The following is a 24378-nucleotide window of genomic DNA, read 5'->3' on the forward strand; positions in this document are numbered from 1 at the left end:
TATTCTTTTTTGTTTGTATCAATGCACAAACCAGGTCCTTCATGATGCTGTATAAATATAGATCAAACAGACAACTGAGCTACTCCTGCCTCCAGACAGCATCAACAGCTGGACCAGCACCCAGCAAACATTTTCATTGATATTAACCATTTACAAAGAACCCAAACTTTAACCAATGTACCCCTGGAAAAAGGATCTAAGTACTACCTTTAAAAATGTATCCAGAGAACCATTCTCCATGTATTCAGTCACTATCATTACTGGTTTGCCTGTGAAAAAAAGCACAAGAGTTTGTTAGCAATTTATTTTAAAAAAAGTGAACAATAATAAAGTCTTTTCATAATGCATCTGAATGTGAATATACAGCCATGCCACAGTAAATCTACACGGACACACTGCTGTCCCAGCAGGATGACATTAGTTTTTGCCAGAATATATGTAGAAATAGGGGAATCGAGGAGGAGGGGATGAAAAAGTAATCCCTTATTATGGGTGGGGTACCAAGCCTTGGAGTGTTTAGATTATGTTTGAGGAAGACGTTGCAAGCTGAAACCAGGCAACCTATGCACAACCTTCTTCTCATCTCCGTGAACAAGGTGAAAGCTTGCAGAGGCCAAATTGCACACAACGACCTCTTTGGACTCTTCCCTATAGCTTCAACACCCTGAAGTAAGAACAGGAGCCCAACAGGAGCAGCCAGGATGATCTGAAGTACCTATCTGACCTCAGTAGCCACCAAAACCAAGACCAGGAAAGGATGGGATTACATCCCTTGTAATTCAAGTAATCCCATGTGACTACCCTTGTAAACACATCTGAAAGTAAGAAAAGGAATATTTACGCTGCAGAACAAAAGTGAGTTCAGTATGGAAGGAGTGCAAGTGGAAATCAAAATAAAAGTTCGTAACAAAAGACCTGGTCTCCTATTGTTGACAGGAATAATAATGTTTTTCCAAATCCATTTGATTAATTTTCATGCCCGAGTCATTTTAATGGTAATTATATATAGTTTTTGCTCAGTTTTTATATCTAATTTCTCGCTAGCTTGCCACAATGACATAGCAATAATTAATGTGGTGTGCTCCAGCCCTTGTAAATTCAATGAAATCTTATAAGAACATGTAAATTATTTTTTATTTAAATCAATTTCCATTAGCTAGCATGAAGCACAGACAAAAGAGCTGTCAATTATTTGTAAAGTGCATTATAAATGTCTTTCATAGAATGATCAACGAGAGCTGCCACGTGTCATAACATGTGCATGAAGGTAAATGCTCCTAAAGATCAGTGCATGTTCTACCATTTAAATTGATCTTAATCTTCCTACTTTCCTGTTACCTTAACTATTTGCCTAATTTACTGCTTAATTATCTACATAATAAAGATAATTGTGAACTTGTCAATCAAAACACTCACTGTTGTGCAGATACTATCTTTACAGCATGAGGGACCTGTGCTGCTTCAGTTCTGCTTGCCAAAATTATTACTTTTGATATGAGAAATGCACCTTGGGGCCATGAAAAATATCATTGAGTCCCAAACAAAATAATGGGCCCCATCTTCAAGGACAGCCGTCTGTCTACACACAACATGGGCTGCGTGCAGGAGGGAGGGGAGATCTCAGGTGATGTTGCTATAGGTTGGCAAACACGTCAGTGGCTACGCAGGGAAGGAAAATCCCAGATATATCTCATTTTTAAAAAAATTTTTGGTTTTTAAACACTAAACCCCCAACTATAGCATTGGGTCCCTTATCTCTGGCACTTCAAGACAGCATTGCAGCAAGACTGGCATCTCATTATGCCACCACCCTGGAGGACCTCCTTCAGACTCCTGCCTTTGGTTGCCATCAGAGAAAAGAAAGTAAGATTTCTGGCACTTATGTTTCATTACTTGGACTGCTGCAGGTTGACAGTAATCGTGGAATAAATTAGCCCCAAATCCAAGAGCATGGAAATAAAGACACAAATAGAGTAACTTTCAACAAAGTTGTTGTGGTTTAACCCCAGCCAGCAACTAAGCACCATGCAGCTACTCACTCACTCCCTCACCACCCAGTGGGATGGGAGAGAGAATCAGAAGGAAAAAGGTAAAACACATGGGTTGAGATAAGAACAGTTTAAAAGAACAGAAAGGAAGAAACTAATAATGATAATAATAACAACAATAATAAAATGACAATAATAATAAAAGGATTGGAATATACAAAACAAGTGATGCACAATGCAATCGCTCACCACTCCCCAACCAATGCCCAGTTAGTTTCTGAGCTGTGATCCCTCCCAGCCCCACTCCCCCCAGTTTATATACTGGGCATGACATCACATGGTCTGGAATACCCCTTTGGCCAGTTTGGGTCAGGTGCCCTGGCCGTGTCCTGTGCCAACTTCTTGTGCCCCTCCAGCCTTCTTGCTGGCTGGGCATGAGAAGCTGAAAAATCCTTGACTTTAGACAAAACATTACTTGGCATCAACCGAAAACATCAGTGTGTTACCAACATTATTCTCATACTGAATCCAAGACATAGTGCTATAGCAGCTACTAAAAAGAAAATTAACTCTATCCCAGCCAAAACCAGGACAAAAATAAATTAAAAGTAAACATTAGCCCTTCTAAAGCACTGGGTTGATTCTCTGTGTCAGCAGGGCTCCCTCCCGCTGGCATTACAGGGCTACAAAATGTGTGTAGATGTCATTCATATCAATGTACTAAATGCAACGTGCACACCATCAGCGCAACCAAACGGGTTGTGAAAGAAAACAGGACTGTCATTACCTTTGTAAAGCAGAAATAGCTAAGGGCTTGTCTGCACGGGGACAGTGAAGACGATTAATCCAAATTAACTAAGGTGTGCATTTGAACTAGATTAGTTAAATGGTATTAAGCCCCTGCGCGGATGGTCTCATTCAGAATTAAAAATGGCCTAATTCAATTTAACTTAATTTACTTCCAAAGCAAATCATGATGCAGCAAAGACATTTTACCTTAAAGGTCTGAATCTACGATAGGCTGATGACTAAAACACTGAAGAGAAAAAGAAGTTAAATAATACTTTGAGATAGCAGCATAGTTTGGGAATCATAAAGGTTGTTTTGGTCCATTTAAAAGAAAAGAAAAAAGCTGGGAAGATGCTCTAGATGCCTGATGGAAAAAATTTTGAGTGTGCTAAACAAGCATTTACTGAGCTAATGAAGAGCTCACAATGCACGTACCCCCCTGCATCCAAACTCCAGTTGCTCCAAGTCCAATTTAGAAGCAAAACTCCCAGCTTTTCCGTGGCCTTTGGAGCAGGTGGCCACTCTACATAAAAGGCAGCTCGCTAGGGAGGCACATCCTCTCTAAAAGTGGGATTCCCACCCATCCCGAGGCCCCAGCAGCCAGAAAGACTCAAGCCCGCATCAGCTTTTATGGATGTATAATCATCACTCGCTTCCTGCCCAATATCCCACATCCCTGCAGGGCTAGAAATGGGAGCTTTTATGTATTAAGGGCTACACAAGGTGACTCCGAGAGATTTTGGTATCTATTCATTTGGGGGGAGAAACCTATCTTGGTTATTTTTTTTCTTTTCTTAAAAGTTTTAGGAAATGCAATTTCAAGGAAAAATGCAAGAAAAGGCTGTTGATTCCAAAATAGCATTGATTTTGAGTAGGTTATAAGGATACAAACAGAACAGCTAGTGTCTCTGTACCTTCTCTGCTGCAGCTCTGAAAAAGAACTGATTTTGGAGACACTGCCCCTGATGAATGACAAATGGTACTAACAGCAGCCACGTAGCCCCAAACACCAGCATTTGAATGGCAGTAGCTAAGCTCTGACATTGCCAATCACAAAGACAAGAGGGGAGACAGCCATTCGGCTGGTACTTCTTCAGCTAGCAGAAACTTCCTGAAACACTTAAAAATATATCTTAAAATAAAGGAGTAGCTGTTTTCAACAAAAAAAATCCTTGGTGCGAATAATGTAGATCCTCCAAGGCTTTTAAATGGAAGAGTAACAACACCTCTGCACCTTTCCCACAGCCTCAGCACAGCACCAACAGCTGCAGAGGTTTGAGCTGGGCACATTCGGATGTGCCTTCCCTTCCTCTGCCCTTATCTTTAGTGCATACAGAAATTTGGACAAGAACTGGGCTGGGAAAGTTATGGAAGGTTATTTTGCTAACTGAGGAGTCAGACCTCGGTAACTCTCATGCTGTGATGTTTTGCCAGCCATTTCACATTTTCCCCAAGCCCTCAACCCCTCTCATAATCTATATGCCAGCACCAGGGGCAACTATTACCACGGACATCACTAGCAGATCCCAGGGGGAGCTTGCCCTAATCGTGGTTTTACACAGTCCTGTCATCTTCAGCTACACTCCCGTTCTTCTTCCCTGCTTCTGGAAAGCAAAACTTCAGCTAACTTCTGTCCTTGCTCACATCCTGTGTAAATGATCACAAGGCTCAGCACTACCCTCCTGTGGGCTTTGCTTCAGTGGTTTCTCAAAATATGATGGCTGGAAATCATCAGGGGTTGTGTTTTGGGGTATTTTTTTTGGTTGTTTTTTTTTTTTTCTTTTTTTTTTTCCCCAGACTCTTGTTAGCAAAATCTTCCCTGTTTCCCTGCCAGGGCAATTGCTTCCCATTTCTTGGAACATCTTTGCTCACCCTGGGGCTCATGCGGTTTCAAAAGTAAACAAATAAAGGCAGGAATAAGAAGTGAGTTTGCTCGAAAAACTTAGCGGGTGGCTCGGCATCACTGTGCTCAAAATGCTCTTGCATTTTGCAGGCGGTAAGTGCTGCTGAACTACTTGCAAGGCAGAAGTCAGGCAGCACACTCCACCGGCATTCAGACATCCCAGGCTTGCCACCATCTACATCACCCACCCACTGCCTGAGGCTGGCCAGGCATATCATCTCCTATTTCTGTATCATTTAATTTGGGGCCTTTGAAGAGGGGTTTTCTCTTAGCCCATGCATATTATGCCTAGGTGAGGCAAGGTTTGCAGGGGGAGTGAAATGTTTTTTATAATTTTAGCCATTATCTGTCCATTCTAGCTGGAAGAACGCTGAAATCCTTCAGGCACAAACCCGCTTTACAACGTTAAGGAACCTGTTCCTGGCTGGACCTACGAAGTGTGACACTTCGGGCAAGGGAAGTTCACTGGTTTTTGAGAACTTATGAAAGGTGCAGTCAAAATGTGAATTACCCAGGTCTTCTGCCTCTAACCAACTCTTCCATCAGCCAGTGTTCAAGGACAGCAGTCCACAGCAAATTGTACCTACTCTTTGTGACGACGCCTTCTAGGTGGATGATGTTGGGGTGGTCGAACTGCCCCATGATGCTTGCTTCTCCCAAGAAATCTCGCCTCTGTTTCTCTGTGTAGCCCACCTTCAGGGTTTTGATAGCCACTGGAAACTCACGCTTTCCCTGCAGCTTCAGCCGTCCGCTGCAGACTTCCCCAAATTCACCTTCAGAGAAAAATCAGAATGAATGGGATCATGGCACATCGAAGGAATGCACAGTGCACATCCATCTACAGCATGCAACCCAGCCCCTATGGATAGCTGATCAAAAGCACGCAGGGCTGTCCCGCACTCATGGATATGGAAAGCTGAACATCACAGTGATTGCCACCTCAAATAGCTGGCATACCGCAAGCAAAGTAATTCATAAGCACAAGAAAACTAGAAAGAACAGTATAATTCTCCTATATTTAAAGAGTTATGCTCTATATTCCGTTGGGCTTTTTCCTCATTTCATGTTTTTGTCTACTAGATGAAAGAGTCCTGTCACATCCTATATCACTGCCCTGTGTAGATAGCTGTAAAACACAAGCCACTCGCTTCTTAACCTTCCTTTGGTAAGTTAAATAGATGGAATGCTGTTAGCCTTTCACAGCAACGTATATTTTTATAGACTATAAACCCTTTCCAATTTTATGACCACCTTTTTTAAAAAGTAACCCAAATGGATTTTTTTTTTCTTTTTTTCTGGTGAACAGTAAATTACCTCCAAAAACACAATTTCAGAGGATAGAAAATATCCCTAAGGTTGGATGCTACTCCAAACAAACAGCTTAACTGGAAAGAAAATGGGAGTTTCTTCTCTTAACCAAGGATGTTAAAAGCTTTGGACTTCGGTTTGTGGGTTTTTTTTTCTCTCCCAGATGACTTCTTATTCTTAATTTTTGCTTCAAGACTGACCTTAATGGGGGAGGAGAAAAAGGTTAAAATGGTGAAAAGAAGCTGAAAATTTAAGTGACTCATTACCCCTAGCATCCATTGAAATAACTCAGCTTGGCCCAAACGTGACCATTTTCTGCCATTTTTAGTTCAGTCCCTGAATTTCAAAACCACAGACAATGACAGGTTTGTCCCAAACTTCATCTGGAACGTTCTCCCCATCACGTGCAGGGTACCTAACAGCACAAATATTTTACAGCCCTTCTCAGATCTCTCGTGTTAAGAAAGCCAATCCTCCATGCTGCTAAGGGTGATGAAATGCATTTCCATACCAGCTCCAATAACTCTTTCAATGGTTATGCACGAAGCTTCAATTTCCTTAGCAAACTCATGGACGGCTTGATTAGGGTCCTCGTAGGTGTGGGGGTCAATGTAGGTCCTCACTCCAGGCAGCTTAACTGCAAACACAAATTAAGAGCGTTAATGGCACATGGCATGACAGAAAACGGGCAATACACACTCCTGTCCCTTGTACTCTGCTTTGCTGGAAAACATTGTAGCAGGGAAACCTATTTCTACAGGAAAATTGAATAGTATTCTTGGAAAATGACATTTAGTTTATATGTGAGGTGCAATTTCATCATATTTAGAAAAGCACATGACAGCGCTCAGCTGGAATGATGCACAGCTAAAAATCCCTCTCTGCGCTGCGTAACAGGCTGGTCTGGGGTCTGGTGCAAAAGGATCCCTTTCTGGGTCTGGAAAGCGTACGCCAGGAGGAAAAGTACAAAAAGCAAAATGTTAAGGGAACAACTTGCAAAGCAAGTTCGATGGGTGGGGGTTGATGGAGAGCTGCAATAAATTATGCCCTACCAGTCACATATTAGCTAATCAATTGGCCACATTATTTCAGATGGAGTTACTGAGATTTAAATGAACTGAATATTTGCAGTACAAAGCCTGTGGGTTGTACCAGTATAAATATAATCAATAGCAGGCTTTTTCTCCAGGACTTGAGAAGGGAAAAAGTATTTTCATTATCCGTATTATAAGTTTGTTTTGACAATCATTAAGGCTACTCACATGAAGAACTGCTCATCAGTCTAATAAGACAGCTACATTACACTGTGGCTCTTAATTGATTTGCTTCCTGCTGCCTTCATTACATAGCACTAATGGAAATTTGACTTTCACTCAAGATGCGTTTGCCTTTTCCACCCCAAAAGGCACCTCGCTGTTACCCATCCCCAGATCCCACAGCACTTGATGAAGGCAAGCTTTTCAAACACTGGCTTTAGATGTATGGAAGGACTGATAATAACCATGAGATGCACTTTCTAGCATCACTGCAGGGTTTTTTTGATATATAAGACATTAACACAGCATTTCTGAAAGCTTCCTAGGAGGAAGAAGTAGGCGTTACTCCTCACGCCTCTGCAAAGGCATCCAAGGCAAAGAGTAGCTGTGGGCTTGGTCCTCACAGTTGGCTGGGGTGGAGCAAGGGTTTCAAACAGGTATTCTGGACTGACACGTCCAGACCACGAAAATGTAGAGGTGTTATGTGCCAACGAGGCAAAATTAATAGCACCTTGGGTCACACAGCAAAGAGAGGAACAGAACAAAATGGCTCGCTAGAAAGATCTGCTGCAAACATACAGGTGTGAATAGCTGGGCACACATAAGGACTGTTCAAATGTTCAGCTCTCTATGGGGCTTGGAGCAGGGGCAGGTGGGGACTTACTGAATAACAGAACAAACAGTTCTTTTGTGAATTACCACCAAAACCAGAATTTTATTTTTTTTTTAAACCCTCTCTCAGTTGTATTTCTCTTTACCACAGACAGCCAAAACCACATATATACGTTTGGTCTTTACTCACTGTGGCCATTATGAAAATGCATCTTTTCTTCTTCTGGATCTTGTTTAGCCTTGCTATAGCCACATCGCCTGGAAAAAAACCCAGAAGAGTGTTTTTGTCTCTGGTATGGCAGAACCCCTCTCTTTACTTCAAATCACACAAAGCACAAAAACCCAGAGCAGCAACGAGTCCAACCTCTCTAGTGGCTGTACTGCTGCTGTCCCAGTTTTAGCTCATCAAACTACTTGCAATTTCCCTAACGGGATTCAGGGCCCAAGGCCCACTGACTTTCAATTGGACTTGTGTTTCCAAATCCCACAGATGCTTCTGAACAATTCCACTCTACCATACATCTAATTCAGCTATTATTAAGAACAAGAAAAAAGCAAGAACAGGAAGGATGATGGAAGGGGAATGGGATGAAACGTTCGAATCGCAGAAGCAAGATCTCCTGGACTGCAGAGCTTTTGCAGGCACCATGTTGTATGTATTGCATGCTCCCCTTCACCCACTGGGCATTTGCGCAGAAGTTTAAATTTTGATACTTTAGAAAACAGCCTTGTGTAAACATTAACACCTTATACACATGCAAAATAATGGCTTAAAAAAAAGCCCAAACGTGTTGCCTCACTGCCTTCAAGGGTCTCCTATGTACTCCTGGCTCTGATGGGGTTTCCTGCACATCTCCTGTCTTTACGCAGGTGAGCTACCGTTCATGCAATCCCCTCTGCCCAGCAGCAATAAAGATGGAAGAAGGCATGCAGTCACTGCCTGACCTATCTCGCTCCCACATTAGCACCAGGCAGTGCAAGGATGCTGCTGCATCCTACCATGGAGTTGCAACCACAGCCATGTGGGAGTCACATCTCCCCCGGGGCATCCTTCTATTAGTCTTTGTCTGCTCTTCCCTGACTTGTCCCACACTCTTCTCGCTGTTTCTCTAGGCAATGTTATTGCATTAGCATTAACTGGCTGCTTTGGTGGCATTTCTGAGACCTGCTTCACTCAGACAACCACGTAGGAAGCCACAGGGTAACTGCATAGGCAAGGAGAACTGCTATATACACATATATATATACACTTAAAAATACAGGATGACATACGTATGGTGCACATATATGTGGCAGTGTTTCCAAGGACCTGAAGTAACTGGGTACAGGAACTAGATCATTCTTAAAGCCAACTACATGGACATGAGACAGAGGCACACTGCTTGGTAGAGTGAAAAACCTGCAACAGACACCTGCAAGCCAGCCAGCATGCAGCAGGATCACTAGCTGGCACACCTCAAATAAAGCCTCAGGTTACCAAGAAGCCGCTTAAAGCTGAGAAACTTGGAGTCTTCTCTTCCATTGCCCATGATTTTTGAGACAGGGGGATGCAAGAACTCCAGCATCATTCGCAGCAAGGAGGAGCACACGATTAGCAGAAACAAAACTGTAATTAGGAGGAGGCAGTAATAGGCATCTGCATGAAACATGCCCTCAGCGTGAAGTCCTATTACAGGGAACTGCTGCCTGCCTGGATGCAAGGGGCCAAGCAGCCTTTCGGCTATAGGATTTTGGCACCAGATTTGTGAAACGATCACTATTACAAACAAAAGCCCCAACATGATGGGACGCATGCACTGCCGCTGAGCTGGCCCCAGCAGAGCTGGACACTGGAGGGTCGAGGAGGGGAAAAGCAACATGAGCTCCTGGGGTTACTCCAGGGAAGGGGAGCAGGCACACAAGCTTACCTCAGGGAGAAAGGGAGACCTGTGCAAAGGGGAGAGGAGGAAAAAACAGACTGCAAAGGTTGTGCAAGCACAGAGGAATGGATTGAGACAAAGTGCAGAAGACAAGGGGGGAGGATGACAGGCGGTCTGGGGACACAGGCAGCGAGATAAATGGGTTGCCATTGATAAACAGCCAGACTATCCACGCAGGGTGCAATTTCAGCAGCAGCGAACAAGCTGAGACCATCACGCTCCAAATGCAAAACCCACGAGAGCGGCAACAAGGTGCCTGGAGACACGGCTCAGTTATCCGCATGTTGGTGCTCGTTGCCTTGCTCTAGCAGCAGCAGTGCCATTTCCTGAGATGGGGTCCTGCCTAATTAACTAAAAAACTAAGCACTAGGTGTACGCGGAGACCCTGGGAGTAAGGGTCATTTCAAAGTGTGTTTTGGTATTCACGATCCCTGGGTGAAAATGGATTCTTCTCCTTCTTCATCACACTGCCTCCCCGTTTAAGTACATAAACTAGAGATAAGAGTATCAGTATCAATTCCCACTTCTGGCAGCCCCAAATTTTTCTGCGGCAAGTTGCCAAAAGTTACATCAGTTTTCTGCAGAAGTAATTTTCTGGATTGAGGTGTATAACTCAATTTTCCTCTTAAAAATACACAAATGTCTCAATCTTTCTACCAAATGCACATATACACAATTTCTTCTGTTCATCTTTTAGAGCAAATGCCTTAATCTCTTCCTCAGGTTTGGAGTACTTCACCTATAAATAGGCTTTTCTAACATTATCCTTTTTAATACCTCCATCTCCTGATTCTTTGACCATAAAGAGGGAGGAGACAGAAACGGGGAACATGCCATCGCTTGTGTCCAGTGATCCAAGTACACCTTGATGCACAGTGGTCCATGTTTTACTGCCCAGGGACACACTCAAAGGGCCAATGCAAACCAGTTGGCTCCAGCTGTCCCCCTCTCTCAAGCTAGGTAACACATACAGCAGCATGTCACATTAGCATACAAAATCAGGCTCTGGGACCCCCAAAGCATCGTTAAAACAAGCCTTGACAAGACACACGAAAGTGAAATGGCAGCTAGTGGACTGCGACTGTCAAGCAACAGTTGGGCATCAGTAACAAAGCTTGCAGCAAAACCTGCCTGTTGCAACCACTTGTGTCCTTCGCATGCTCACTTTCTTAAACTATCCAGAGAAACAAGCCATGTACGTGCTGACTGGGGCTAAACCGAAATTCTTCCCTTCTTGACCTTCAGATGCTTTAAGTAACACACACAAGCATTTTATTCTCCTTTCTTCCCCAGCTAAATCCCATAAAAATCTGCTATTTCACATTAACATTCCTGATTCACTCTGTGACTCTTACTGGCAGAAAAAAGTATCTAAATATTATGGCTTTGTAATATATTTAGGGGGAAGAAAAAGCTCCCACTTATTTGTGAAATAATCTATTTCTGCACATGCATTTGCTCTTAATATTTATTGGAAAAGCTGCAAGTCAAAAGCCTCCTGATGGAAGCCTCATTCTCTAGTTTATTGTCATTGTACAAACCATAGATTTCCTATATCTTTTCTGTATCACGTACAGCAAAAGCATAAAGATCCTGACACTCGCTTCATCTCCCACTGAGCTGAAGACACTCAGCCAAAGAGTTAATGTAATTCAGCAGCACACCTGAATCTCAACTCATTTACTTCTGTTGTGGATTTGTCCCAGTTTCTGTATCTAGAAAGCAGATGTCTTCCTTGCACAGCTCTGTGTTTTTCAATAAAAATATCAGAGGAAAAAAAAGTGAGACTTTAAATATTCTTAAGGCATCATGTCTTATTTAAAAACTACTTGCAGATTGGCAGGCAGCTCGTAAAGTATTTATGGGGCAGATTATAAAAGTGAAGTTGTAAAATGATCCCTATATAGGTTTATAAAATATAAAACGGACAGGTAGAAAGATGAAGAATTCAGCTGGGAAACTGAAGCCCACTGCCGCGCATGGCAGAAGACAATTCACGGAGAAAAATCCTTCAAGAAAGGAGGCAGGAAGATGCTTGCTCTCCCTGGACCAATGGAGATGCTTTGTGTCTGACTGTACTTCAGGGTGCCCTTGCTGGGTGGTGTGTGGCTCCTCGGCCACCCGAGGTATCCCCAAAAACCACAGAATGCCCAAGGGAAGGAGTTTCCATCTCCCTAGCTGGGGTCACCGCTCTGGTCACAACTCAGGCAGGATGGCCTAGGCAGTGATGTGGGAGAGTCTTTACATACTTTTTTTATAGTCGTAGGCCAAAACATTTCAGCACACAGCCAAGGTGTTACTAGAAATGCACGTGGGGACAGCATTTAGACATTCCCAATGAGGAAAGGGACCTCACCTTGTTAGGTGCAGCCAGTACCATCGAATGGCTTGCGCCCCAAAGCAGCATGCAATCTCCCAACCCAGTCCTGCAGAGATTTATACATGTATTTAATCTCTTAAATATGAGATAAATGAACTCTGTGTGCTTCTCTGAAACAGAGACAAAATGCCACTTGCTTTTCAGGGGCAAGACCTTCACTCAGAAGCACATCTTTTACAATAAATCAACTTTGAGGAATACATCCAACCCATCTTGAGCCGTCATTTTACAGGACGTTTGAGAGGACTGCAAGATTGTTGTTTACAAGGGGTTAGTGCTCGTTTCATACTACTTATGCCAAGATGTTAAAGCAATAAGGCTGCATACGTGTTGCAGGGCAGGACCGCGTTCCACCCAGAGGAATAAACAAACATGGATCCGTTCATCTGGCCAAGATCCTGTCACCTCAGCTCATGTGTGGAGACAATTACTTGTTCAGAAAATACTTTTATCCTGGATAAACAACAACGATACTGCGAGCCAGAGGCAAAAGTCTACCTCTAGTGACGTTGGTCCATGTTCAGCATTCACCTTTGCTGCTTGCAATCTTAGAATATAATCAGTATCACAAAACCAGGGAATACTCAAGGGCCTGGTGTAAAACAAACAGCTTTTATACTGGAAGTTGTTTCCCATTTTTCTGTTCACTTTCCTCCTGCTTTTTTGATGTCTATAATGAGTTACTTCCATTGCACTGGACCAAACTTTCATGTGGAGTAACTTGGAGCAACCCATGCAGGCTGGGAATCTGACTCATTCAACTCCTCTACCTACTCTCAAAGTCCTATAACTTGGAGAACGGGATCAAAAGAGCAGTAAAACATCTGGAGATGACAAGCTACAATCTTCGGCTCAATTCAAAGATACCACTAGATGACTGGCCAAAGAGGAACCAGGGCAGGTTCCCTTCTTAAAGGGTTGCAGGTTCACTGTCTTCTCAGCTGCTTTCTGCTGTCCACCTCTACACAGTGCGACCCTGCTTTCGACCTCCGATTAACTTGGACACATTACAAAGGAAGTTTCATAATTCCAGTGGTGGTATTTTTAGCCTTTAGTCTTTCCCTGCCTTTGCACTGAATGACTCCCTGCTTTCCTAACCACTGCCAGAACAATTAAAAATAATTTAAACAAGATACTGTTTCCCCCTCTCACAGGAAGCTCCCTCTGAAGTGTTCTCCATAAATCTCTCTAAAGAGGTTGTCGTGACTTCCCATAGCACAGCCAACGGCATCCGTGCCTTGAAGTCACTCTTCCCATTTCCCCATCCCAGCTTGCTACCACATTAGTCTCTCTGCAGCTTAGAAGGAAACTTGCAAAAGGTGTTTTCCAGGTCAGCCAAGTTTTCCCCATGCGTCTCTCTTCCTCGTAGCCATCCAGTCCTTTCCCAGTCTCCTTTGAGAAGCATTTTCCATTGCTGCCACTCTCTGGTTGGCAGCCTTGCTGAGGACATTTGAAGCATGACTCCCAGTGAGGGACTGCTCATGCACTGGTGGCACAGGCACGACAGACAACAGAAGTACCAGCAGGTTTTCTTCTAGCACAATCATTGCCAAACCGGTGGCTCGCAGGAATGACTGCACATACCAGAAGAACATTTTGCAGCCAAACACTTTGAGCTGAGCATCCTTGCTTGCTAACGCTGCTCTTAAGCACTCAGAAGTCACAAAAATCAATTTAAAAATGCTCCAACAGGAAAAAAAAGTCTTCTGTTTTAGGGCTTTTGGGATTTGCATTTGCAAACTCCCTGGTTCTGGCTTCTGTCAGAGCCAAAATACAGCACAAGAGGACCCAAAAACTGTCCACATTGGTGATTGCAGTGCCCCACAGCCAGGGACTGCACCATGACCCAGCCACCACCGTGCAAAGCCTCAGCACCCTTCAGAAAATACAGTAGAAGAGTTTCACACCTCTCACCCAGCTATGCTGCAAAACCTTCTGTCATGCTTTAACCAGTTTAACAACACACATGGGATGTCTCAGCGCTCCTATGGTCTCAAGCAGCTGTCTGATGGGGATGGTGATTTCAGGAGTCTCCTAGGAGGCTTAGGAAGATCTCTGCCTGCACAGATTACAGCCGATTCAGAGACCTAAAACACATTCCCTTCGGGGAGCAACTCAACTCGCATCCAGTCAAACCAACAGAAATTAAAATCACCTTTCCTTTAATTAGTTAGAAAAGAGGGGAGAGTACAAGAGACCAGAAACTGGTGAGGCAGCCCAGACGGTGGCAGAACAGGGCAGCATGCAGCACGGACACGCAGCTCTTGACACCCACAGAGATATGTCCAGCGCTGCTGGAGCATATCGTTGGCAAACAGCATCATGTATTGCCATGTATGTCATACATTGACATGTATGTCAATGACATACAGTTCATTTCACTGACATGCATGTTACATGCCACTAAATACCTTTCCACTCCCGCCTGCCCCCTGTTTCCTTTCTGAGGGCAAATTACCTCCCCTGGCCCCTTTTTGTGACAAGAAGCAGAATTTGATGAAGTGTCCAGCATACATGATGTTTTATTATGACATATGACATTGCTGGTGTGGTGTCTGGATCGATCACAGCATAACATATCAGGCTTTTTTTCCCCTGGGACTCCTGCTCTTGCTGGAGACACACTCTGCTTCAGGTCACGCTATTTCCAGTTGTTGAGATAGACAAGCTGGGTGCAGAGATCAGATGAGAAAGCGATTTCCAGGCCAATACAAGAAAGGGAGGGAGAGGCAGACTGCACAGAAAACATGGAGGGAGGACACGAAATAGGAGCCAGCACAGGTGGGAACACTGACCATGTTAGGCTCGGATAGGCAACAGCACGCAGAGAAGAAGCCCACCCACAGCCATGATCGCAGCAACTGAAAAGCAAACAAAAAAGGCCCAGGATAAGGAATAATCCCACTGCCCTGGAAAGGTGCAAATACATTTGCAACATTTTTATACGCACTTCTTCCTTCGTATTGCAATTATTATTTAGACCTTAACACCCTGGGCTGCAAGAATTTCCTGGCATGTGCTACCATTGGGGAAAAACACCTTGAGGAGAGCGTATAGACCCTGGTCCTGCAAAGCAATTAACCATGTGTTTCCCGTACTTGAGTACCACCATTAGGATTAACGGGGCCACCCATGTGCTTAAACTTAAGCACCTGCCCTGGAGCAGGCAAAGTGACTTTTTCCACAAGCGTGCGTACGGTACAGTTACAATTTCCTTTAAGAAAAAAAAAGCACTGGATGAATGCGAGCCCTGCTTTTGCAGACCCTTATGCGTGTACTTAATGCACACAGCCCTTTCTGGGTCTCCTTGTATCAGTGAAGCTTTGCACGCGCATTATGTATCTGCAGACCCGGACCTTATGAGGTGTGTGAAAGTATTCAGCCTAAGTAAACTCAAAATGTGGTGAGTTGAAAGGCACTGCGTGCGTCCACAGCTTGCTTTTGAAGGCTGCCGAGCCATTACTCTAGTCTAATCAGAGTATGGGTTTGCCTGGCATCAGTCCATAACCCAAGGCTGTCTGCACCTCAGTAATTGTCTTTTATCCTTGTCAGAGAACTTGCATGGACAATTTTTTCTGTTACCAAATCTACTAAGGTAATTCACCCTGAAAAAGAACATAGTAGAGAAGAAACAACTTCAGTACAATATACAAGCAGGAGCCCAATGGTGCAGACATACTCCGGTTAAAGTCAGTTGAAGATCTCACTCATCATTTCTCCGCAAATCATCATAATATGTAATTCTTGAAAAAAAATTGTGCCCATTAGATTTTTATAAAGTATAACTTACACATTAAAACACATTAAAATAGCCTATTTAGACAAAATTAACATTCTGCAACTGCACCGCCTTAAATTATGATGCAAAATAACTTCAGGCATGCAATGATTTACAGAATTATATACTGGATTATGTGCTTACTTAAATTAGAACTGGTGAAGAATGTCTTTCTAAGCTCCTTTTGCATCAGCAAAACAACTTGCTAACATTTTCTGAACAATGATGCCAATATTTTTTACTATAATTGACAATATTTTGTATTTTCATAATGCCCCTGCTTGTACAGTCATACTAACATGGGAGCAGCTCAGCCTTCACTAAACCTCTCCATTGATCGAAGTTAACACTGGAGGTCCAAAACCCAAAAGCGCACAAAGGCAACCCAAGAATTATATATTTTGAGTCAATTTTGCCATTTTCTGGGTTTAACCTCGCAGGATTTGAGCACAGGGAACTGGTACATCTCCAGATGACTGTGGCTGTGACAACTTAGCTTACATTTTAGCTAGGAGGCCCTTCCCCCCCCGGCATTTTCTAACAGTTGCTGCCACCAGACCTTCCCACACTGCTCAGCGTGCAAAGTCAAGTTTTTGAAACAACAGTTCAATTAACCTGAAAAGCAACCACCTCCTTAAAATGAAAAAGAGCTTGCTATTTTCCTAAAGAAAACTCTTTGAGCACTTCATCAGGAACTGAGCTGCTCTGAGACAAAATCAGTTCCCTGCACTGAATGCAGAGCACTTCAGATCTCACTTGCTCCCTTTACGGGGAGGAAAAAAATGCTCAAGTGCAAAGAAAATATGCCTCAGTGCAGCCTTACTCCTGCACACCTGTCACATAACACTGTGCACTCCGGGTCAAAATACTCTGAGGTGCAACATTAGGCGAAACCTAAAGCTCATAGAAACAAACTAAACTGGATCAGCAAACAACAAAATTCACTTTCCAGTCCCAGGAGCACTTGGATAGGTAAGTGAATGGACTACTTGGCCTTAACAGTTAGGACAATGGAAGATTTATTACTGCTCATGTTAAAAGAATGCCTTGATTTGGCAGGTAAACTTTAGAATATAAAAAGTTTGAGGCAAATAAAACTGGATATTAAACTCCAGCAAGCCCGCTGTGCCCTCACAGCCACCGCATTTGGGTGCTGACGCCTTCTAGGAGGGGCAGAGTTTCCCTCTCTCCTTGCTCCACGGAGGACTTTCTTGGTCTAGAAACTGAGAAGCTGAAAGCAAATGCTTTCCAGATGAGATCAAATGCTGTGGCAGGATAAGAGATTACCGCCCAGTGAAATATGCCCGGACCTCTCCAGGGTTTTAAGATCTTTAACCAGCAAGCTGACCTGTATCAGGCAGTAGTCAGAGTTGAACTGAGTACTGTATACATCAAAATTATATGCAAAGTCTCCTCCAGCCTCACTGAACCAACAAGCAGACTATGAGGAGAGCTTGTGGGGACTGCCCCTGGCTCTAGTGGGCGGTCAAAAGCCCCTCCGATCTGCTGCAGGTTAACAGGTGACATGTCCAGGTAATGGTGAAGGTTATTGTGAAAACACCTGCAGCGTTAAATCCCTTTTGCTGGGGAAGAACAAGGTGCTGAGGCAGCAGCATCTCCAAAAGCCAAGCTGGCTTGAAACGAGGTGTGAGTTCTGCTTTGAGCCCTGGCTTCAAGAAAAGGGCTGCAGATGGGCAGAGGCAATGAGAGGAGCCTGGAGCTGCAGTGGCACCTCCTGGACCTCTGCAGCCTGCTGGCACTGCCCTGCTGCTTGACTAGACCAGCTCCACTGCTTTCGGTTATCTCAGGCACACAAAGCCAACACTCCTCCAGTTCTAGCAAAGGTGACCCCCGCAATGCCTATGTGGTTTGCAAAACCAACTGTCCAGAGAGCAAACTTTAATAAACCTGTGCTAGGAGGACTTATCAACACCCTTGGCATCGCTTCAAACCCTGGGCTACATGCTTTGTTAATGAAATTTATATATATGATGGGCCCCAACAACTGTGCTTGCAATCAATGTAATTAATTTACCACAAGTCTGCAGATGACCCAGAGAGCATTAGGAATTAAACTACATTTCTAGTGGCTAGATAGATCTCAGAGAGGCTCTGCCATATATAGCTGCGGCTTTTAAGAGTTATAAGTTGAAGACTTGGAGTCATGATAAATGAAAGCCTCGTTTGTTGCTTTTAATAAGCTGCTCTAATGGGATGTTCTTCAGAGGCTTGCAATTAGAGACTGAAATACTTCAGGGTGCCTGGGAAGATTTTTCTAATCCTTCACGCAGCCTTGAGCGATGGCAATGATTGCTTCCTGCATCTCCAGGTCAGGAGGCCAGCACTACACCTAGCACCTCGTGAGTCAGCATGCTTGCTTCAAACATCATAGGAGCAGCATTACACACTGAGCTGCTAGGAATATATTCCTACTTTGCCCAGAACTATATGAATGTTTAAGCAGTCACCTCCTCTTCCTGCTGAGCTATACCCGGTTCACACGTTAAAGCATGTCTCTGCGCTGCTCGAGAATAACTGAGAATGCAGAAGCCCAAGCAGGTGATATCTGTGCAATTACTGTGGGGAAGGAGAGCAATGCTTCCAGGGAAAGGAACTGCACTTGGAAAGACCTCTGGCATTATACTTTGCTATGTCTAAGCTGCAAGAAAGTACAGATAACCTTTTTTCTAGGTAAAAGGCCAAATGCCACAACATGGTGTGCCCCCAGGAGAGGTCATGCTTCCTATTTCTAGCATCCAAAGCAAGGTGAAACATCCACATATTCAGAAGTGCAGACAGATGACAGTCTGATTTTCTTCTTCATCCTCTACCCACTCCATAGCCAAGAGAAGACACTGTAAAACCCCACTTTAAAACACTACGTACACATGGGGCTTTCACCAGTGCTCAGCAGGAGCCTGGAACTGCTACCACTGAAGTCAGGTTTCATTTTCAGCTTGAAAGGCAGCCCAGTTCCCTTCCTGACGTGGAAACAGGACTTGCACAATGCCATCAAATGCATCATCTGAATGAAGGCGAAGAGCTTTTGTCACTAACTGCTGCACTGCCCCACAATTCTCCTGCTCAGACAAAGCTTATGCCATCCACTTATCTGTTCATCACGGTCCTCCTGCCCTGTTCCTTGGCTACTGCCAGAGTAACTCAGAAACGATGCTTTCAAGGGCAATGCCTCATGGGCTTGAAGCTTAATTACAGACTTGGTCAACTCTCACCTTCTGTCTGGGCCAAAGTCATCTGAAGGCAGGTTAGCCTAGGTCCCTAAACCTGCCTCGAAACTGCAGCAGCTCAGACTGGCTTGTGGAGCCCAGTGTGTCTGCATGGAAGTACTAAGCCAAAAAGTGTTTAGAATAAAAAAAGAAAAAAGGTGTTGGAGCAGCCAAATTTGCCAAGCTGATCTAGGCAGGATGCTAGAGATGGTGACTACAGGCAACAGATTTCCACACCGGCCCTGGGAAGGCATCACCCTGTGCAGAAGGGTGCACTGGAGCACTTTTCTTCCAGAGAGGGACCCTGTATACCAATGTTGCTAACGTTCCTCTCTGGCAAAATGTATCACCAAAGGGCAAAGAGGCTGTTAACATGACAGAGGTAGTAAAAACCCTGACCCGAACAGAAGCAGGACCAGACCCTGCCTGCTCTTGGTGGATAGGAATTTTGACTTGGCAGAGCACTAGCTTCTCCAACAAAATCCTTCCTCTTGTCAGGTGAATCTCAGGGAATATTTGGCAGTAGGCAGCATCATAAAGTGGCTATAAATCCCAGGAGACAATGTCCTGTAGGAAGAAGGAAGAGCAGGCAAGAATGAAGAGATAAAAATCCTTTAAAAAGCCACAACTAACAAAAATTATGACTCATGCTGGAAAAATTCTCTATGAAAAACGTTATCTGTCTCCCATTTCCTATGGAAATACCAAAAAAGCAAACTATTTTAAGCCCTGACACATCTTGGAAAATAGGATGGGGAGGAGGTGGTGGAAAAATTCATACATTTTGACCTTACGCATCACAGAAGGTTGCAAATGCTGGCTCAGGACCTAGGATATACGCCACAATCTTTTCATCCTCTCTACTCCCCGAAAGTCGCTTTTTAACAAGATGCACATATTTGTGTCCAGAAAGTAGCCCTCTGCCACCGCAGGGGCTGATATTTAAAAGTCTAAATCAGCTAAGGTCAAGGATGGATACTCTGGTGCAGAAGCCTCTAATTGCCAATACCCAGGTGGCAAGATTTGTCTTTGCTTTGTCTTTCGAAGGCTAGTTCCTTGCCACAAAGAGACTTTCTATATATGCACGACACAGGGCAAGGGGCAATTTTTTGTTGCTTCAAATCTATTTTTTTTCTTAAGTTCTATAAAAAGCTCCCCCTGGTTCTTTGGAAGATCAGTTGAGATGGAAAGGTCATCCATAATGGGTAGCTGGCTATAAATGCAGATGCACAGTACACTTCTTAGTTATTTTGAGCAGCTCTTGCAAACATGTACAGCATTGACCTAATAGCATCCCCATTTTACTCTGCAAAAGCCCATGCCTTTGTTTAGTGCTACAAAGCTCAGATGCTTGGGGGACTGGAGGGACCAGCAGTCTCAACACTCACCCTAAGACCCTGTCAGTTTTGCAAACAGGGCTACATTTGAAGGACAAAAGAGGGGGAACTGCTCTGGAGCAGTGGTTCTCCTTCCCAGGCTGATGCAAACCTGGCTTCTTACCTCAGATGGTAGGAAGAAAGGGGCTGATGCCACAACAACTGCAGCACCTTATTGCTCCTTGCAAGACGGAGCGCAAAGATCTTTGTGACTGGCATTATCCAACACAGACTGTAAAACAAAAGTCTGTAATGATTTTAGATTAATATATACTTCAATCAGGAACAATAATGCCAAGCGGCATCTAATTCAAGCACTGCTAGGAAAGCAAAATTTATAGCCTTGCTCTATCTGTAAAATGCATTGCGCTTTTGAGAAGAACACATAATCCTAACAAAACAAAGATAATAACAACTCCGTGTTCTTTAATTTAATGCTTGTAGCTGGTTTAATAATAGATTTTCAATCCACTTTTCTTTTTTTGCTGAGACAACTACAGTCTGATTTAGTGAACCTCTTTGATTTGTAATCCTGATCGTTATATTATTAATATGCCCTTGATGGAAAGAGCAGGATAACTTAAAAAAGCGATCAGCTATTCTGCTTGGCATTTATGACCTTGGTCAGAGAATGCATTATTTACAGGAAGAGTTTTCTGGAGCATCTGCAAGTAAATCAGCTCTGAAACGCAGCTTAATTGTTTAGGGCAAAGCACATTTAGTTTCAAATTCCCAGGAACCTCCAGCTTCAGACACAAAGCGCATTTTCACAGATGGACACTGGCATGTGGAAATGCCACCATGACTACCGTTCAGCTGACCTTTGGTTTAGGGCCAGCTGCCAACGGGAAATGCCAAGCTGTTACTTACCTTCGTTCAAAAGAAGTGAGAAAACTGCAGAGATACTTGAAAGCAAATAAAGGGGAAGAGGTGTGGAAACTTCTGCCTCCAGGGACCTAACAGAAAATAAAAAGTCTGCAGAGCCCAGCAAACCCCTGAGTCCTATGGCTGGGAAACTTCTTTCCAAGCTGATGAGAGCAGGAGGACATCCCCTTCTCACTGCAGGACTGCTCTCAAGCACCTGCTCGCTTCAGCCTGGCACTTGGGAGGACAGGCACAAAGAGATGCCATACAGCATCCTGGGGAGGAATATCCTAATTCTGAGGTGCCGAGGGCCTCCCAGGGAGCCTGAGAGCAGCACGGAGCCAGCAATGAGGACCGTGTTTGCAGGAGCTGGCAAGGCTATGTCCTCAGTGCTGCAGAGCAAGAGTGTTTTTCTCCTTAGCTTTGCTGCTGGGCAATACCTGCTCTCCTACATTAGCAGAAAAGATAGAGCCTGGGCTTTGTACAGCTTACTTGGCGTGGAAAGCAGTGGTGATTCCAGCTGGAGCAACTCCTGGCATTCAAAATATCTATTTTTCTAAAAGCAAGTACGAGAAAGAATTAGGAAAGGAAATTTAACCCCCTGGAACCAGGCACTGGAACAACATAACCACTCCAAAGATACAGGAAATCATCTTCCAGAAACAGGTTAAGAGCTTCAGAAAGGGATTATCCCATGACTTGGAATGTGTTTATCGTCCCTGCAGTGTCACAGCAGGAGAGTCACTCCACGAATTGTCTCGATATCTTATCCAAGGCAAAGCAGCATGAGTGACACATTTCAGCAGCATCTCTGCTTCTTCCAAACAGGAGCAATTTTTTTGTTTTGCTTTGTTTAATTTCAAATTGGCTGTCAGCTTTCTGGGGTTTATTTTTCTGTTCTCACAAGCCACTCGGCGCACTAGATGGGCTTTAAAATTCATGGGAACTCAAAGCAGCCGAAAAGCTCTGTGGTTTTGAAGCCAAGTCTCTAACAACAGACCAAATCTTGGTGCTGGAGGCTTCTCCGCCACCTCCAGCTGAGGGATTGGGTTCTTCCCAGTTTAGAGGAAGGGTTGAAAAGATAAAAATGGACCAAGAGCTCAACTCCCTGTGACTGCCCCTTCCCATACGTCCAGCATGGCACCATGGAGAAGCTCCTGGGAACATGCATCTGCCATGGGGTTCACAGAGAGAGGTGTGAGTACAAGGTAGGAGGATTAAGGCAGCAGCAGAGGCGGCGATAAAACTCTAGACAAATGAGACAAGGGCTTTTATAAACATGCCAAGAGATAAAGAGCCAAGAGGAAGCACATCCTGGAAAGCCCATTAGGGCAAAGGACAGAAAGAAATAACTGACGAGAATTGCTGACAAACGGCTCGGGCTTTGCAACTGCTTTCTTGGACCAGAGAGGGTAGCAGCAAAAAGGAGACCTGCAAGGGCACATCCTCCCCAAAGGGGTCCCAAGTGCTTGCCAGCAACTGTGGGAAGAGCAAGAGCTGCTGGCTGTGACGCAATTGCGATTCCTTATGGCCACGGAGGGATATACGTCCCTCCACTTGCAGTTCACCCCCCTAGACTCTTCCTTGCAGAGATGCCAGGCTACATCCATAGCTTCCCTACATCCACGCGTGCATCCTCCTGTTTGAATCGATACAAGCATGCATCCAGGCTGGGGGAGGCCAAAGTCCACATCCCCCCGCTCTGTTCGAGGAGGGATTTGACTCAAAACCTCCAGCCTTTAAGGAGAGACTTGAACTCCTGCCTACAGCGTTCAGAGCCAAGTCTTTTTGGCCACAGCTTTCCTCTAGCCCCTGGTGTGAATGGCCTGTAGCCATTCAACCCCCCCATGCCACTGCATACCTCTCACGCAGACAGAAGCATTTACTTTCCCATTTTTAAGCCGAACAAGTCACTCAAAGCAGACAGGAGCTCGAACAGCTGAGCTGGAAGAGACTGTCAGTCTCTGACCTTGAGTGGAAATGAGTCTGGCAGCACACTTACCTTTTAAGACAGGAAATAACTGTGTCCTTCCATGGATGCCTTACACCTGGGGACAGAGATGCTCAGCCTGGCTGGATTTCACCATGCTGCATTCGCAGACTGATACCCTACCTCCTCTGGGAAATAAGACCCTCCAGCCAGTATGTCCGCTATGGGCACAGTTCCTCTGTGACTGTCTTGTAACTACTCTTAACACTTAATAATATCTTGTAATTTACAGCCACCTTGCTAGACCCGAGCTTAAGACAGACTTGTATCATGAAAGCAACAGCAGGTTGATGGGTATCTTAGAAGCATAAAAGTTTACTTTGCACTGAAAACAAATTCAGCCTTATCAATAGATGCACCTCACATTGCTTTGCATGAAGGATGTTGCATCGTTTGACTACTGCTGTTAAAAAATGTACTAATACACATGAAGTATATGAAACAAGTGCCTTTTGTGCTGGCTGCTATGCAAATTTAGTGCCGCAGTACAAACTGATCCCGATACAAGCCAGATTCCCTCCCAATACCACAATCCCTTGTTCACAAACAAGTTCCATCAACTTCCATTAGAGTTGTCAAAGATGGTATAGCCCAGGCTTTCATCACTTGCCTATGTTTAAGCACATGAGAAGTCAATGGGATCACTTGATGGTTTGAAGCTGAGCGTCTCCCTCCGTGGGGGGAGCTCTCTGTATAATTTACTAGCGCGTGGGGAACACATTAGTGTCCTACACATGAAAAATGAAATCCAGACCTGACCAAAACTTAGTGCGTTTGGCCATTTGGCTGGATTTCTTCTCTTTTTCTTTGCAAGTGTTTTCCTGAACCCAAGTTTTCTCTGTAAGCAAAGCCCATTGTGAGCTCTGAGTGCAAACATATGGGCTTCAGGATATTTTACCTGTAGTAACATGTTCTGCTTATTTTTAAAGGAATGTGAAAACACTCCTGTGAGAATCAAGTCGAATAATCAGGGCCAGTCTATACAGAG

General features: G+C 44.2%; 1 protein-coding gene and 1 long non-coding RNA gene across 13 annotated transcripts in view; both read right to left on the reverse strand.

The window, feature by feature from the left end:
* Positions 1–24378, reverse strand: part of LOC138685102 (uncharacterized) — a 466921-nt gene that overhangs the window by 99502 nt on the left and 343041 nt on the right. The window lies entirely within an intron of this gene.
* Positions 1–24378, reverse strand: part of EPHA5 (EPH receptor A5) — a 203818-nt gene that overhangs the window by 23563 nt on the left and 155877 nt on the right. For 7 of the 12 annotated variants that reach the window (XM_069782205.1, XM_069782196.1, XM_069782237.1 and 4 more), the window contains exons 9-13: positions 14951–15016; positions 8047–8114; positions 6500–6625; positions 5268–5453; positions 208–269 (exon numbers count right to left, since the gene is read on the reverse strand). In XM_069782205.1, the coding sequence (XP_069638306.1) occupies positions 208–269; positions 5268–5453; positions 6500–6625; positions 8047–8114; positions 14951–15016 (508 nt within the window). The remainder of the gene's footprint in view (positions 1–207; positions 270–5267; positions 5454–6499; positions 6626–8046; positions 8115–14950; positions 15017–24378) is intronic. The other 5 variants (XM_069782261.1, XM_069782252.1, XM_069782244.1 and 2 more) reach the window with 1 other exon arrangement.

The sequence above is a fragment of the Haliaeetus albicilla genome, chromosome 1 (assembly GCF_947461875.1).
Source record: "Haliaeetus albicilla chromosome 1, bHalAlb1.1, whole genome shotgun sequence".
NCBI lineage: Eukaryota > Metazoa > Chordata > Aves > Accipitriformes > Accipitridae > Haliaeetus > Haliaeetus albicilla.